At 41.5% G+C, this 13,735-nt stretch overlaps 2 protein-coding genes across 5 annotated transcripts; both read left to right on the forward strand.

The window, feature by feature from the left end:
- Positions 1-1,566: 1,566 nt before the first annotated feature.
- Positions 1,567-5,317, forward strand: LOC102711318 (GATA transcription factor 17-like). Of its 2 annotated transcripts, none has more exons than XM_015833368.2 (7): positions 1,567-2,035; positions 2,123-2,209; positions 2,307-2,416; positions 2,560-2,688; positions 3,813-3,918; positions 4,426-4,497; positions 4,863-5,317. In XM_015833368.2, the coding sequence occupies exons 1-7, from the start codon at positions 1,655-1,657 to the stop codon at positions 4,977-4,979; spliced, it is 1,002 nt and encodes a 333-aa protein (XP_015688854.2). In that variant the 5' UTR covers positions 1,567-1,654; the 3' UTR covers positions 4,980-5,317. The 2 variants fall into 2 exon arrangements, with proteins under 2 accessions (XP_015688854.2, XP_006646885.2); XM_006646822.3 differs by having other exon boundaries at positions 1,568-2,035; positions 2,304-2,416.
- Positions 5,318-5,793: 476 nt separating this feature from the next.
- LOC102705048 (protein At-4/1) lies at positions 5,794-8,281 on the forward strand. 3 transcript variants are annotated; one of them, XM_015833657.1, is made up of 9 exons: positions 5,794-5,891; positions 6,234-6,339; positions 6,515-6,570; positions 6,911-6,988; positions 7,061-7,134; positions 7,217-7,350; positions 7,448-7,543; positions 7,620-7,695; positions 7,771-7,862. In XM_015833657.1, exons 1-8 carry the CDS (start codon positions 5,823-5,825, stop codon positions 7,652-7,654), a joined length of 648 nt encoding a protein of 215 aa, XP_015689143.1. In that variant the 5' UTR covers positions 5,794-5,822; the 3' UTR covers positions 7,655-7,695; positions 7,771-7,862. The 3 variants fall into 3 exon arrangements, with proteins under 3 accessions (XP_015689143.1, XP_015689142.1, XP_006648305.1); XM_015833656.1 differs by lacking the exon at positions 7,620-7,695 and having other exon boundaries at positions 7,750-8,281; XM_006648242.3 differs by lacking the exon at positions 7,620-7,695 and having other exon boundaries at positions 7,771-8,279.
- Positions 8,282-13,735: the final 5,454 nt, after the last annotated feature.

Consider the following 13,735-nt stretch of genomic DNA (forward strand, 5'->3'; position numbering starts at 1 on the left):
TGTATAAAACCAATGAAACCTGATCGTCCCCATTATCCCAACCAATTGATTGCAATAATTCATTATTACTAGCTTAGAACAGCAAATAAACAAAGTAAAAGAAATTTTTTTGGCGCTCAAATAATTCATTCCATATGTAAAATAGAGAGAATCTTACCAAAAAAAATCTTAGACATTCCATCTAGTCAATTGGTAGTTATGAAAGTCAAGATGCAACCATAATTTGCCACATTAATTTGTATGAATTTTTTTTGTGCGTGTATCATTTTCCTAAAAACAATAGCTTAATGCTTTTTTTTAAGAAACTGGCATGTCATATTAGTATTAGAATAAAAAAGAAATAGGTTAGAACCAGGGGCGGAACCACAGAATTCCTAGGCCTAGGGCTCAATGATTATATATATATATATATATATATATATATATATATATATATTAGAATAAATTTTAACTAAATTTAAGTATTTTCGAATGTATTTTTTCAACCAGGCATGGGGCTCGCGTCCAAGCTGCCCCACGGCTGGTTCCGCCCCTAGTTAGAACTCTCGTATAATAGCTCAATGCATTTTAACTGAGATAAATAATGCAAAATCAAGATGCAATCACAATGTGCCATAACAGTGTTTGTGAAAAAAAAATATAAATATCATTTTACGTGCATCATTTTCCTGGGTAGTGTTCAATCTTATGAGATTTATATATTTTCTAGATTATTTGATTTTGTGATATCTATTTGGAGGTATAAAAAAACTGAATTGACTATTACAAAGTTGAGAAATTGCTTTGAAAAGATCTGATGAGATACTTTTATAAATAATTTTATTTCATAGTAAACATTTTGGAGCTCGGCAAGCATGCCAACAAAAATTCAAAATCAACTATCTCACAATAACAGGGCCCTAGTAAAGCTAGTAATATCAATCATACTAATAATTCATATAACAACAAATGAAAAACGTAAAAGAAAAATACAAACTCTACAATCATAAAATGACATGCCCTAATAAAGCCAATGATAATGATCTCCTCCTAATTCATACAACATCAAATGAAAACGGGGGAAGTACAAAACAAAAAACTGTCCTTTAAGAAAAAGAAAAAAACTTTCAGTGTTTAGTTACAAATATACTCTACTTGACCCGTAGCTAACTAGAATAGGTCACAACCAATATAAAAAGAGAGCATGTTTATATTCATAGCAGAGATGACTGAAAAATAAATCCTTACTACTTACTACTACATCCATCATCTCAATTTAACTGTATTTGTAAATTTAGATGTCTAATATTTGACCATTCGCTTATTCGATTTTTTTAAAAGAATTAAAAAAATCACATAAAGTATTATTTATATTTTATCATCCAATGATATATAAAAATTCTGATCATAATTTTTTTTAAAAAAGACAAACTACATTTCAAATGAGACATTTTAGGGCGTGTCCACCTTATGGACTAACACGTGATTGGCTAGCTGGAAGCGGCACGGACGGCCACGATTCGCCCGCGAAATCCGCGCGAGCTCGCCCCCACCCCACACCGCGCAATTCGCAATTCGCAAACCGCCCGCACCCACACCCCCGACGCTCCTACGGATCGAAGCCCTAGGGTTTGCTCGCTCTCCGCCTCCATCCCCATCGTCCGATCCCCCCGCCATGAGCGGCCACCACGAAGCCAAGCCCTACCAGCCCCGCCGCGGCCCGGAGCGGCCCCCGCCCCCGGAGGAGGCATCGGCTCCTCCCCCGGCCGCGGCGGCGCCGGAAGAGGCGGATGCCGATGCCGACGCTATGGAGCGGTACGAGCACGAGCAGGAGCAGGAGTACGAGGAGGGGGAGGAGGAGGGAGAGGAGGAGCGCGAGTACGAGGGCGGGGAGGAGGCCGTCCCCATGGACGCGGCGGCGGGGATGGACGCGCACGGGGAGATGGTGCCGGTGGCCGGCGCGGAGGCGGGCGGGTACCCGCACGTGGCGTCGAACACGCTCACGCTGTCGTTCCAGGGGGAGGTCTACGTCTTTGAGTCCGTCTCCGCCGAGAGGGTGCCGTGCCGCTGATCCCTGCCTGCAAATTTTGCGTTTGAGTCATGCGGTGACTCGGTAGTGTGTTTGAATTGATTGTGTTGGCAGGTGCAAGCTGTGCTCTTACTGCTCGGAGGAAGAGAGCTCGCCCCAGGGTCGGGTTCGGCACCGTCGTCCTCAACAGCGTATAGTAAGGTGAAGTCATTGCCGGGCGAATTGTGGCATTTGCTATTTGAAACAATTATGAATTTTATGGTGCTCATTTCACTGTTTCTGTCCTCTTATGTAGAAGATGAATTTTCCTCACCGAATGGCATCATTGATGAGGTTCCGGGAGAAGAGAAAAGAGAGAAACTTCGATAAGAAGATCCGGTACACTGTTAGGAAGGAAGTTGCACTTAGGTTAGTGTTATCTTGCTAGCATGGCCATTTTTTTTCTTTTTACATTCTGAACTATTCTTAAGGTAAATAAATGTGCTATGTTGTGTATTAGCACTAGCTTATTTCCTGTTTTCAAGAAGAAATCATTTTCTATACATTTGCAGAATGCAGCGTAATAGAGGCCAGTTTACATCATCAAAATCCAAGGCTGATGAAGCAACATCAACTGTGACTTCTTCAGAAGGTTCGCCAAATTGGGGTGCAGTTGAAGGTCGACCTCCATCAGCTGCTGAGTATGTCCTCAAACTATTCTACTTTTTATATGTTGATACTTCACATTAGTATACAAAATTACAAATGCATGGAAATTTTTTTGACCGTATTTTTATGTTGGGAGGGATGGCTATTTCTTTGTGTGAATAGTTTGATGTTTGTGGATCCCTGATTTCCCACCTAGCCACTGAAATACGTGTTTCAAAAATTTGTCCGCAACTGGAAATATATTCAATATGCTCCAATGTAAGAAAATGAATTTCTATTGCAATGCATGGGCACACTGCTATGTAAATCTTCGACCGGAGCCAGGACACATTATCTCATGCTCACGCTGTCCACAGGTACATAGACCTATTGTGCAGGCGATGTCAAATCTGTGACGGTTCACCAGACAGCATGTGGGGTGCATGGAGCCGTGGATAAACCTTGCCGTTTTCTCTTAGTAGCCAACCCAGCCACCATGTCCCGTGCAGCATGCATGCACGTCGCAGGAGCTAGCTAGGCTATTTTAGTTGAACCTTTCTAGGTAGAGCCCTTTCCTATTATTATCCTGTGAAATCGTGAGAACTGAGAAGCATTGAATCAACTTACAGAAAAACTGTCTAGCATATATTTCAATTGGAGTTTGATGTGAAAAATAAAACAAAATGCTTGGGAGTTCTCTACTGGAAAATGAATCATTGTATATATTTTTGAGTTCCAGATAAAAAGAAAGCAGCATGAAATTTTTTACCAGGCAAGGTAGAAGCACACTATTCCAAATGTGGACTGTTCAAAGTGTTTTCATGTGGTGAATTCGACACTGCAACTTGTGAGCACATAACATCATTCTCGTACTGTAGACGTTCATGCAACATAAAATTCAAATTCAATCAATCAAAATATGAAGTACCTGACTTGCACCATTCACTTGCCTACCAAATCTAATTCTTCCATGTCACACAGGTTTCTGCTATTTGGCTGTTGATACCTGAAAATAATAGTTTGTGTTGATCAACTATTTGCTACACCCACATGATAATAGATGACTCCTCCACCTGTTCCCCACACATGTTACCTTCTATTTTCTAGCTGCTTTTGCTTCAGAATTTGGAACTTAGTAATTGATTTGATATTTACTCTCCTTATGCAATTCTTTCAGGTGCCATCATTGTGGTATTACTGCAGCATCGACGCCTATGATGCGCCGTGGTCCTGATGGCCCAAGAACATTGTGTAATGCATGTGGACTTATGTGGGCAAACAAGGTACTGTAAATTTTGGTTACACTGCATTTGTATCTTTCTAGAAGTTGGTGGTAATTGCTAGTTCTAGAACATGTTACATGCTGTTTGCACAACTTCCGCTGCATAGAGGGCTCCTCTTTTAATATTTATGATGAATAGTTCTTTGCCTTTCTAGAGGCCAGGTAAAATTGACCCTTCTACCATATGCAACGTTAGGCGGCAAAGAAATAAATTTGTACTGTTCCAGTTTGATTGTTGTAGCTCTCTGGGTGGATCTTCTGGGTGATCTGTTTTGTGTCCAATGCATATCACAGTTAACCTGTTTGGTCCCATCTTGAAAGTTGAAAGACCAGTAACATTCCTGCCAAAACTTCCATGCCCCCAGTACTTCACTGTTGCTAGTTTTAAGTCAGCCTGCAGACTAGGTGTACATTTAGCATTTTTAGGGCCAGTACTATTCTTAACTTTGTTTTCACATCTCTTGATGTTATTGATAACTTCCTGCTCCAATTTGTTCGTTTTTCATAGGGTACAATGAGAGATGTTACAAAAGGTCCCCCTGTGCCTTTGCAAGTTGTGCCATCTGGAACCTACGATGTCGTAAGTCACGAAGTTTGCACTTTCATTCAGCATATTAGATTGCACATTTTATTTAAAAAAAATTACCTGCTCCTTTTCTACCTCAAATTTATAGTGTGAAACCATCATCTGGGCCTATTGCATGTAATTTTAAGCATATTTACTTTCCCCTCATTGGCATTAGAGGGCAAGGCATATGGACTGATGAAATGCATCCTTAGGATGTGCTCCTATTTTCTTTATAGGATGATGTTTTAACTTGTGAGCAGCAGAGCACTGATCAATCATGATTTGCCTTGTCTAGGAGAAAATTAATTATCGCTAGATCCGTGAATCTAACAGGTTCAGTACTAGTCTTACTCAAAATGTGAATTATGTATCCTCAGCGGCAGAACGGAATCATGGGTGCGCCAGGTGTCGAGCAGCGAAATTCCACAGCAGAAACAGTGGAGGAAGCAGTTCCTGCCGCTAATGGCCATGAGTCGCGGTCGGGAGCTGCGTGATAATAATGCTCCAGATCATCATCAGATGGAGGATGCTGCACATCAGATCGTCATGATGCCAAAAAGAAAATGTAAAACCGGATGTATGATATGACCGGATCTAGAAAATTTATGTGCAAATCTGCAATGCCGGTCTATCCGGAATCATATGCTTGTGGCCTCCTATGGTTGTACCTGAGTTTATAGCTTTACCTTTGGTGGTAGATAAATGTACTTGTTAAGCATATGATTCCATGAAATATCAACGCTTTACTTTTATCAGGTGTAATCGTTGATTTTTACAGATGTAACTTGATCATCAGGCCAGTTAATTCCACAAACACAGCATCAGTGCATTTCTGTCTGATTTGCCTCTTCTGTCCTCATTATTTAGCTTTCAAGCAGCTTATAAGCGCAAGGAAAAAAATTAAATTTGAATTTTTAATTTAAAAGTTCTTTTATGGTTTTTTTAATCCTGGTTTGTTTTGGGGGGTTTGTAAAAAAAACTTGTATTTTTTAATTTTCAGGTAGTAGTTTTGCAATAATAGTTGAATGGTGGCAAATTTGCAGTCGATTCTTTATTTCTTGTTATTTATTTCAAATCACTAAGGGCACAAATATTAAAATATTATCTGTAAATTATTTTTAATTGTTAATAAGAGAAACGAAATTCTTGATCTCCGCGTTCGCAGTTTGCAGTGTGATCCGACGACCGTTCGATCTAGTTTTGACGGTCCAGATGATGCCACGAGTGCAGGAGATTTGCAAAAGAGCCCTCCCGATAATTTGAATTCCACCATCAGGCCCCCGGCGTCCTGCTTGTCGTCCATTCCCTTCCCTCCCGCCGCGACGACGAGAGCAGCAATGGCGGCGGCGGCGGGAGGAGACGAGGAGTTGGAATCGCTGCTCCGAAACTTCCACCGCTTCTCCCAGGTCCCCCACCGCCCCTCCGTTCTCCGGCGTGCCGCGGCTCCAACCTGCTGTTTGTTCTTGGCGCCGTTTCGTTTACGAAATTGGGTTAGGGTTCAAGTAGCGATCGAACTGCTGCTCGTCACCAATGTTGGTAGCTGCTTCCAGTTTCGATGCTCAAAACTCACTGCTCCTATCTCTCTCTCTGTATTTAACCCGCTGCGATTAATCCCGATAAAATTTGGGTGGGAGATCAGTACTGATTTCATGAATCTTATGTTATTTAAGAGCTGTACCCTACCGATGATCCATTTCCAATTTTGTATTGTGATCTTCTGTTGCTGTTTGATCTCTTGTTTCGAACAGGGGTACAAGGATGCACTCATGGAAGCCCAGGCTTTAAGAGTGAACTGCAGCTCTGAATCCGAGAAGCGTCAAGCTCTTGAGTCACACATTGCAGATCTCAAGAGTGGTTAGCTGATATTTCAGCATCCTTTAGCTGCTTAGATTCAGGCATTCAGTTTGTTGTTTTCCTGTTGATGTGAACCGTGTGGTAGCTGATATTTCAGCATTCTTTAGCTGTTTGTTGACGTTGAATCAAGAAGTGCGTTAAGAATGGTATTTGTTTTTTTTTTTTTGCTGTGCAGATAATGAGAGGTTGAGAAGGCTGTACACTGAAACTTTGTTCAAGTTCACCAACCAGGTCTGGTGCTATTTACTAAGTGCGATTATAAGGAGGATAAAATTGTATAGTTGTTCTATTTCAATGCTAGCTGATTGTTATAGATGGAATCAGGTACTTGGTAACTCACCTTAAGTTCTATGCAACACCATTTCACCCGTGATGTTGATTGCGTAGTGCTCCCATATTACATTAAATCTTGAACTCTGCAACTGGTTTGTTTTCCTACTTGGAGTCAGTTAACTGGTTTGTAAGATCGTCTGGTAACAGGACAGATTTTGAAATGATTATATGCAGCAAATTCATGTCTACGATACACTGGATTAGTTCTGAATGATTTTATATGCTTGATGTTCTTCAGATGAAATTTCACACAGAGTCTCGTAATCTGAAGGAAGAACTGGAAAAGGCGAACATAAGATTGTTATCCAGGGAAGAGGTAATCAGTGATTCCATAGTCTCTATTAATCCATAAAACATATAATGTATACTTTGTGTTCATTCCATGCAGGAGTATAAGAGGGAAATCGAACAGCTTAAGCTTGGCAGTGAAATGAACAGCAATGACCTGGAGAACAAGCTCAGGTTTAGTTTCCTTTCAAGGAGCGTAGTTGATTGCGGGTAATTTCTTTACGAATTTAATAGAGCTACCATCTATTGTGACCAGCTGCGCTCTTGTTCAGCAAGCAACCAATGAAGCTGTGATAAAGCAACTCAACCTGGAACTAGAAGCTCATAAAGCTCACATTGACATGCTAAGTAGCAGGTTGGAGCAGGTTACTTTTGACGTACATCAGCGGTGTAATGCTCTAAACTCTTTTCCCTATGAAAGATCAATTCCTTCGGAATACAGTCTCTTTACTCTCATGATGAACATATTTCTTGACTCCTGCTACAGATAAAAACGAGATTCAGGATCTAAAGGATGTGATTATTGTTGAACAGGCGGAGAAAAATGACATGCACATAAAGCTTCAGAATGCTGAAAATGAATGTAAGTTCAACCTGTGCTGCTCCGCTGACAAAAAAAAAATCATATATTTGCAAATTACCTCTCTTTCCTGTCTCAGTTGAAACTGAAGAATGGTCTATATCTTCACTCTGAAGTTGCCCATGGATTCGAAAAACATGACCTCCCCTTGAACAGTTGAACTCTAACACGTCTGTGCCTTTAACCCCCAGTTGGTTAATTCTTGACAGCATTGCTTTCTGATGGTTCAGTGAGGACTACGAAGATGAAGCAGGCAGAGCAGCAGAGGGATTCCATCTCGGCTCAGCACGTGGAGACACTGAAGCAGAAGGTGATGAAGCTCCGGAAGGAGAACGAGTCCCTGAAGCGGAGGCTGGCTTGACTGCTCATCAGAGAACCGGCTCCCCTCTTCCTTTGATGCTCACCCATTGGAGGCTAGAAAATTAACCACTAAGTTACATACACACAGCAATGGCGTTCTGTATTGGCTGACTGCAAGTCCACTTGTTCACTGGAAGACTGGAACTGCACATGCTTCAGTAAAATGAATATAATTAGTTCAGTCACTTATGCCCCATTTGAAATAGCTGAAATTACTGAATTATCTAATTTCTGTGATACCTATTTTAGAGTATAATAAGGGAATTAATTAACTCTTACAAGGCTGAAAGTTATTCTAGAAAGGTATTCCAAGAAAATTGGATGTTGCTAGGCGTCGAGTGCCCGATATTTATGAGAAGTCGAGAACTATTCTATACAATCTGATTCCATTCATGCGATCTACTAGCACATATACATCCCTCTTGTGAAGCACTGAGCATCCCATGCTTTTGCTCCCTCTTCCTCCTCCATGATGCTTTTTCTCACACCAATGCCCACTTGCATGATATTTCTTTTCTCATCATCAAGTTACAGGGATGCATGTAAGATTTAATTTTGTTCTAAATGAAATTTTTCTAAACAATTTATCCAACTTATTATCTGGTTGCGCCGTTGTATTTATTCTAATTAAATATTTATAACGAGATATTAGTTAATTAAACTTTAATGAAAAATATTTATAATGCATGATGGGCCATCGTGCCTTCGGGCCGGCCCTTGGGCCGTGCCTAGGCCGCCGGTGCTGCCTGTGGGCTAGCACGGCACGGCCCGACATGTTGATCAGGCCGTGCTGGCCCGATAGGCTTCGGCGCGGGCCCGACCGTGTCTGGTCCGTGCCATGCTTGCTCGTCCAGTTGGCCATCTATATCAATGACTAACTTAAATATTTAATGACATTTTTGTTTCACCAGGTAAAACATGGTATTTCATATTTCACTGTATCCATGACATTAAAAGTATGTAATAAATAAAATAAAAAAAATCGAAACCAAAGGGTACTGGTTTGGGAGTTGGGACTTTCGTTTTTTCTTTCTGTCCCCCCTCGGCCCCTCCTTTTGTTTGTCGTCGCGTCGCGTGCTCGCCATTTCCTCGCCGTCCCCCCAAAACCTAGCGGGCGGCCGCGCGTCCTCTGTTGCAATGGGCGACGGAGCCGTCGACTCTGACCTACGACCTCCTCCTCCTCCGCTGCCAGGACCGCCGTACGACGATCGCTCGCAGACGCGACTGGACCTGCCTCTCACTCCTCCTCCGCCGCCGCTGCCGCCGCCATCGCGGAGTTCGGGACGAGACGACCGCTCTCTACGTGGTAAGCGAGGGCGCTCGCCGGAGGGCGTGCTGCTCACTCCCACTCTCCCGCTGCCCGGCTCCTCTCGCCCCGAGCACCTCGGCGATCTCCTGGAGGTGGCCGCCGCGCAGCCGCGTGCCGGGAGGAGGAGCGAGAGCCCCATGCCGCCGTGGTCTGTCTGCCAACGACTCTCCCCGTCGCCGCCGTCTCCGGCGGCCGCGCCTGGACGAGAGGTACGTAAGGCGGTGGAGCATTTTGGTTCTTCGGGGTTTCTTGTGTACGTGCTCAAGGGTTTTGATGAATATATGGTCGTTGCAGCTTCAGGTTCGAGCACGGGCGAGGCAAGGGAAGGAGCATGGATACTTCACTTCATGCTCCAGGTGAGTTATACTTTTGAACATTTCCGTTCTTGCCTAGCTTCTGGGCACAGGCATTTACAAGCCAAATTGTGCGTTAGCTGTGCACTGTTTTGCATTAGACTGCCTGAGGGACGCCAATGAACGGGGTCATTTAGATGGGGCTAAAAAGTTTAGCCCCATGTCACATCGGATGTTTGGACACTAATTTAAAGTATTAAACATAGATTAATAAAAAAACTAATTTCATAAATGAGTGGTAATTCGTGAGACGAATTTTTTAAACCTAATTAATCCATAATTAGAGCATGTTTACTTTAGCATCACATAGGCTAATCATAAATTAATTAGACTCAATAAATTTATCTCACGAATTAGTCCAAGATTATGGATGTGTTTTATTAATAGTCTATGTTTACTATTTATAATAAGTGTTAAACATTCGATGGGACAAGTGACTAAAAATAAGTCTCTTGTTCCAAACACCACCTATAATTTGCTCTAGTAGTTGTCATCGTGTGTCAGTTGATGATGTGGAATCCTTTTTAAGCCTGAGGAGCGTGAGAGATTAAACACTTAGGTGGCTTGTAGTCTTGAGTGATTTTATAATACTCGGATAGTATTTGTATTACTAGCCTTGAAGATGAATGAACCCACCATATCGTTGTATAACTAAAATTTTTTAGATCTTGTACCCTCAGTTTAAACTGTGTTTAGTTTGCAAAAACAAAAACTTTTGTGGTCACATCGAACGTTTGACCGGATATCGGAAGGAGTTTTTGAACACGAATGAAAAAACGAATTTCACGGCTCGACTGGAAAACACGAGACGAATCTTTTAAACCTAATTAATCTGTCATTAGCACATGTTGGTTACTATAACACTTATAGCTAATCATGTACCAATTAGGCTCAGAAGATCCGTCTCGTGATTTCTCTCGTAACTGCGCAATTAGTTTTTTATTTCATCTATATTTAATGCTTTATTTAGGTGTGTAAAGTTTTGATGCGATGCTTTTGGAGAAAAAATTTTGGAAACTATGAAAACAAAGCCATCAATCAACCCTAGATCGCCTGGAGAGTGAAGCCGCGCAGGAGCGTGCCGGGAGGATGAGGAGCGAGAGCCCCACTCCGAGGTCCATCTGGAGGCGGCTTTCGCCGTCCCCACCGCCGAGGTCGTCGTTTCCCGCGCCCGCGCCTCCAAAGCGGCCGCGCTTGGACGACGGCCGGGTCGGCCGCCGCAGCCCACCGCGCAGCGTGAGGTGAGGCGTTCGGTCTACTTCTCCGTCTTGTTAGTGTTTCGTTCATCCTGTCCACGGCTTCAAGCTAACGCGCGCGTGTTCTGTGCGCGCGCGCGCGTTCGGGAACTGCATGGTTGGTGCAGGATCGGGTTGGAGCACGGGCGAGGCAGTAGAAGGGGCATGGACACTTCGCATCGCGCTTCAGGTGAGCAGCATTTCCGCTTAGACACCGGCACTTTCAAGCAAAATCGTGCATTTCGACAAAGTTTGCATGACGTTTGTCAAAGCAGAGTGTTATGGACATGGATCGATCCGTAAGTAATTTAGGATTAACTCTAATTTAATAAAATAAACTAAGTTTCATTATAAAATATAACTTAGTTTATTTAGTTGAATTAGAATTGATCCTAAAGTACTCGAGGGTAGTACCCACGACCATCCCTAAGTGTCAAGTTGTTACTTTACGGTTGAGGAGGGATGGCTCGGGCAATTAGACGGATGGACACTCATCTGTAATGTTTAGGCACTGCCTAGAGGCCAATGCTACAATTTCCTTCTCATTCCATCAAAACAAATGCACTTTGCTTAGTTGAGTAGCTGTCATGGTGAGTGTGATTCATCAGTTAGTGCTGTGGTATGCTTTTTGGGCACAAGGAGCGTCGGAGATTAAACAGGTAGGTGTCTTGTACTGTTGTCTGATTTAATTATACTCATCTTGATGTTGTCACTACGAATGGCACACCATATCTTAGTATGCAATTAATGAAATCTTCTGTTATTGCCCCCTCAGTTATTACTAAAAATACTAAGGCATATCTTTCAAAAAGAAAACACTAAGACATCAATCAATACCATTTTTATTGGTTACCGTCTAGGTAAGAGTTGACTTCAGTACTTGTCAATTTACTTGAGAACAAGAGATCCACCTGTTCCTTGTTGGCTTACCTCTAGTCACAGTTGAAATTCTTATGGCTAATTACGTTGGTACCGTAGCACTTATGACTAATCATGTACTAATTAGGCTCAAAAGATCCGTTCTATGATTTTTTCCGTAACTGTGTAATTAGTTTTTTTATTTCATCTATGCTTAATGCTTTATTTAGTGTCTAAAGTTTCGATGCTTTTGAAGAAATTTTTTTGGAAACTAAGAAAACAAAGGCATCAATCAACACTAGTTCTACTGCAACACTAGGGCCGCGTTTGGGGTGAGGGTGAGGAGAGTTAGTTATCCGGCGCGTACAACATACTAATAGATTAATACATGATTAATTAATTATTAATTATTAAAAAAATAAAATATATTAATATGACTTTTTAAAACAACTTTCTTATAGAAGTTTTTTTTTCAAAAAATACACCGTTCAGAAGTTCAAAAAACATGTACATGTAAGTTTAGATAGGTTAGCCACGCGGCCTAGAGGGTGGCTGTCTTGTTGAGTTACCAAGTTAATTTTGTAGGTAGGAATTGACTGCAGTACCTGTCAATTTATTACTTGGCAACAAGAGAGCTGGTTGATCAGCGTCACGTCATGCCTGTTTCTCTTGGCTGAACTGTAGGCACAATTTAAATTCTTAGTATGAAGGCATTAGCATTATATTATTTATGATTAACCTACTTGTGCAGTGTCATATATAAGTTAACATTAATGTTCAAAGTCATACTCTATTTCTATCTTTTTTGAATTAGCAAACTTATAGTACTCTGTATGCATTAAGACATATGCCAAAGATAAATACCATTTATATTATCTAAAATATAAATTCATGGTCCTTTATGTGAGCATGTTGCATAAGAAAGATGATTGGTTGTTATATGATTTAATACTCATTACTTTTCTTTTAAATTGCACTGACCTTGGATGTGATGTCTTGAATGATGAATATTGTCATAGCAAGAAAAGAAGGCACCACAACACCAGGAAGGCAAAAACACTCATGTTGTCAATGCTCCTGATATTTGCTCTTATTATATCAGAAGCGGTGGTGACCACCGTTGCCGACTCGCAGTCAACACACACTAGGTGATACTCCCTCCGTCCGGCATTATAAGGGATTTTGACTTTTTGTTTATGATATTTGACCACTCGTCTTATTTAAAAAAGTTTGAAAATATTATTTATTTTGTTCATTATTTTCTTTATTATTAAAAGTAGTTTAATTATTACTTATAAATTTTTATATTTACACTAAATTTTTAAATAAGACGAATAGTTAAAAGTTATAAGTGAATAGTCAGAATCCGATATATACTGGGACGGAGGTAGTACTTTTTTTCCGAGACCACACGGTTGAGCTACTTGCATCGTGCATGTCTGAGGACGTTGTTCTCCATCCCAGGATCTTCCTCTATATCCGGCACTGCTGCTGCTGTATGGGAGGATTCCAAGGAGGTCAGGTCAGGTCACAGAAGGTGGGACTTGGGAGAGAGAGGGACAGAAATTTTGATGGAGATGTGGACGGAGGGGAGTGTCAGCTCTTCGCGGACAATGGGTCAATACATGTGTCCAGGAAGAGGCAAATCAACCTAAAATATTATGGGCCGGATTGGGCCGTGTCATACGACATACATGCATAAACTAGCACATCACAGAAAAATAAAACAGCAACTACGGTTAGTGCTTGATCAGTTCAAGTTTCCAGTGATTATGGTCATGATCTACACGTACCTACTATCGCCAAGCATTAATTAGATTAGATGCGTTATCTTAGTTTGCTCTATTCCTGACTTAATTCTCCCAGGAAAAATCGATAACATTTAATCACAATACAGAAACACTCCGTATTTTTTAAAGAATTATAACTACATCTATACTATTATATATTATAAAAATGGAGCATTGATTCTGCCAGTGACGTCCTAGCGTGACGGAGGTGCTCTCCCCTCGTCGGTTCTTCTCTCCCCTCGCCGATAAAAGTTGTGCTTCTTGGTGAGGCAAGCGTGCCCTACGGATGT

The sequence above is a fragment of the Oryza brachyantha genome, chromosome 2 (assembly GCF_000231095.2).
Source record: "Oryza brachyantha chromosome 2, ObraRS2, whole genome shotgun sequence".
NCBI lineage: Eukaryota > Viridiplantae > Streptophyta > Magnoliopsida > Poales > Poaceae > Oryza > Oryza brachyantha.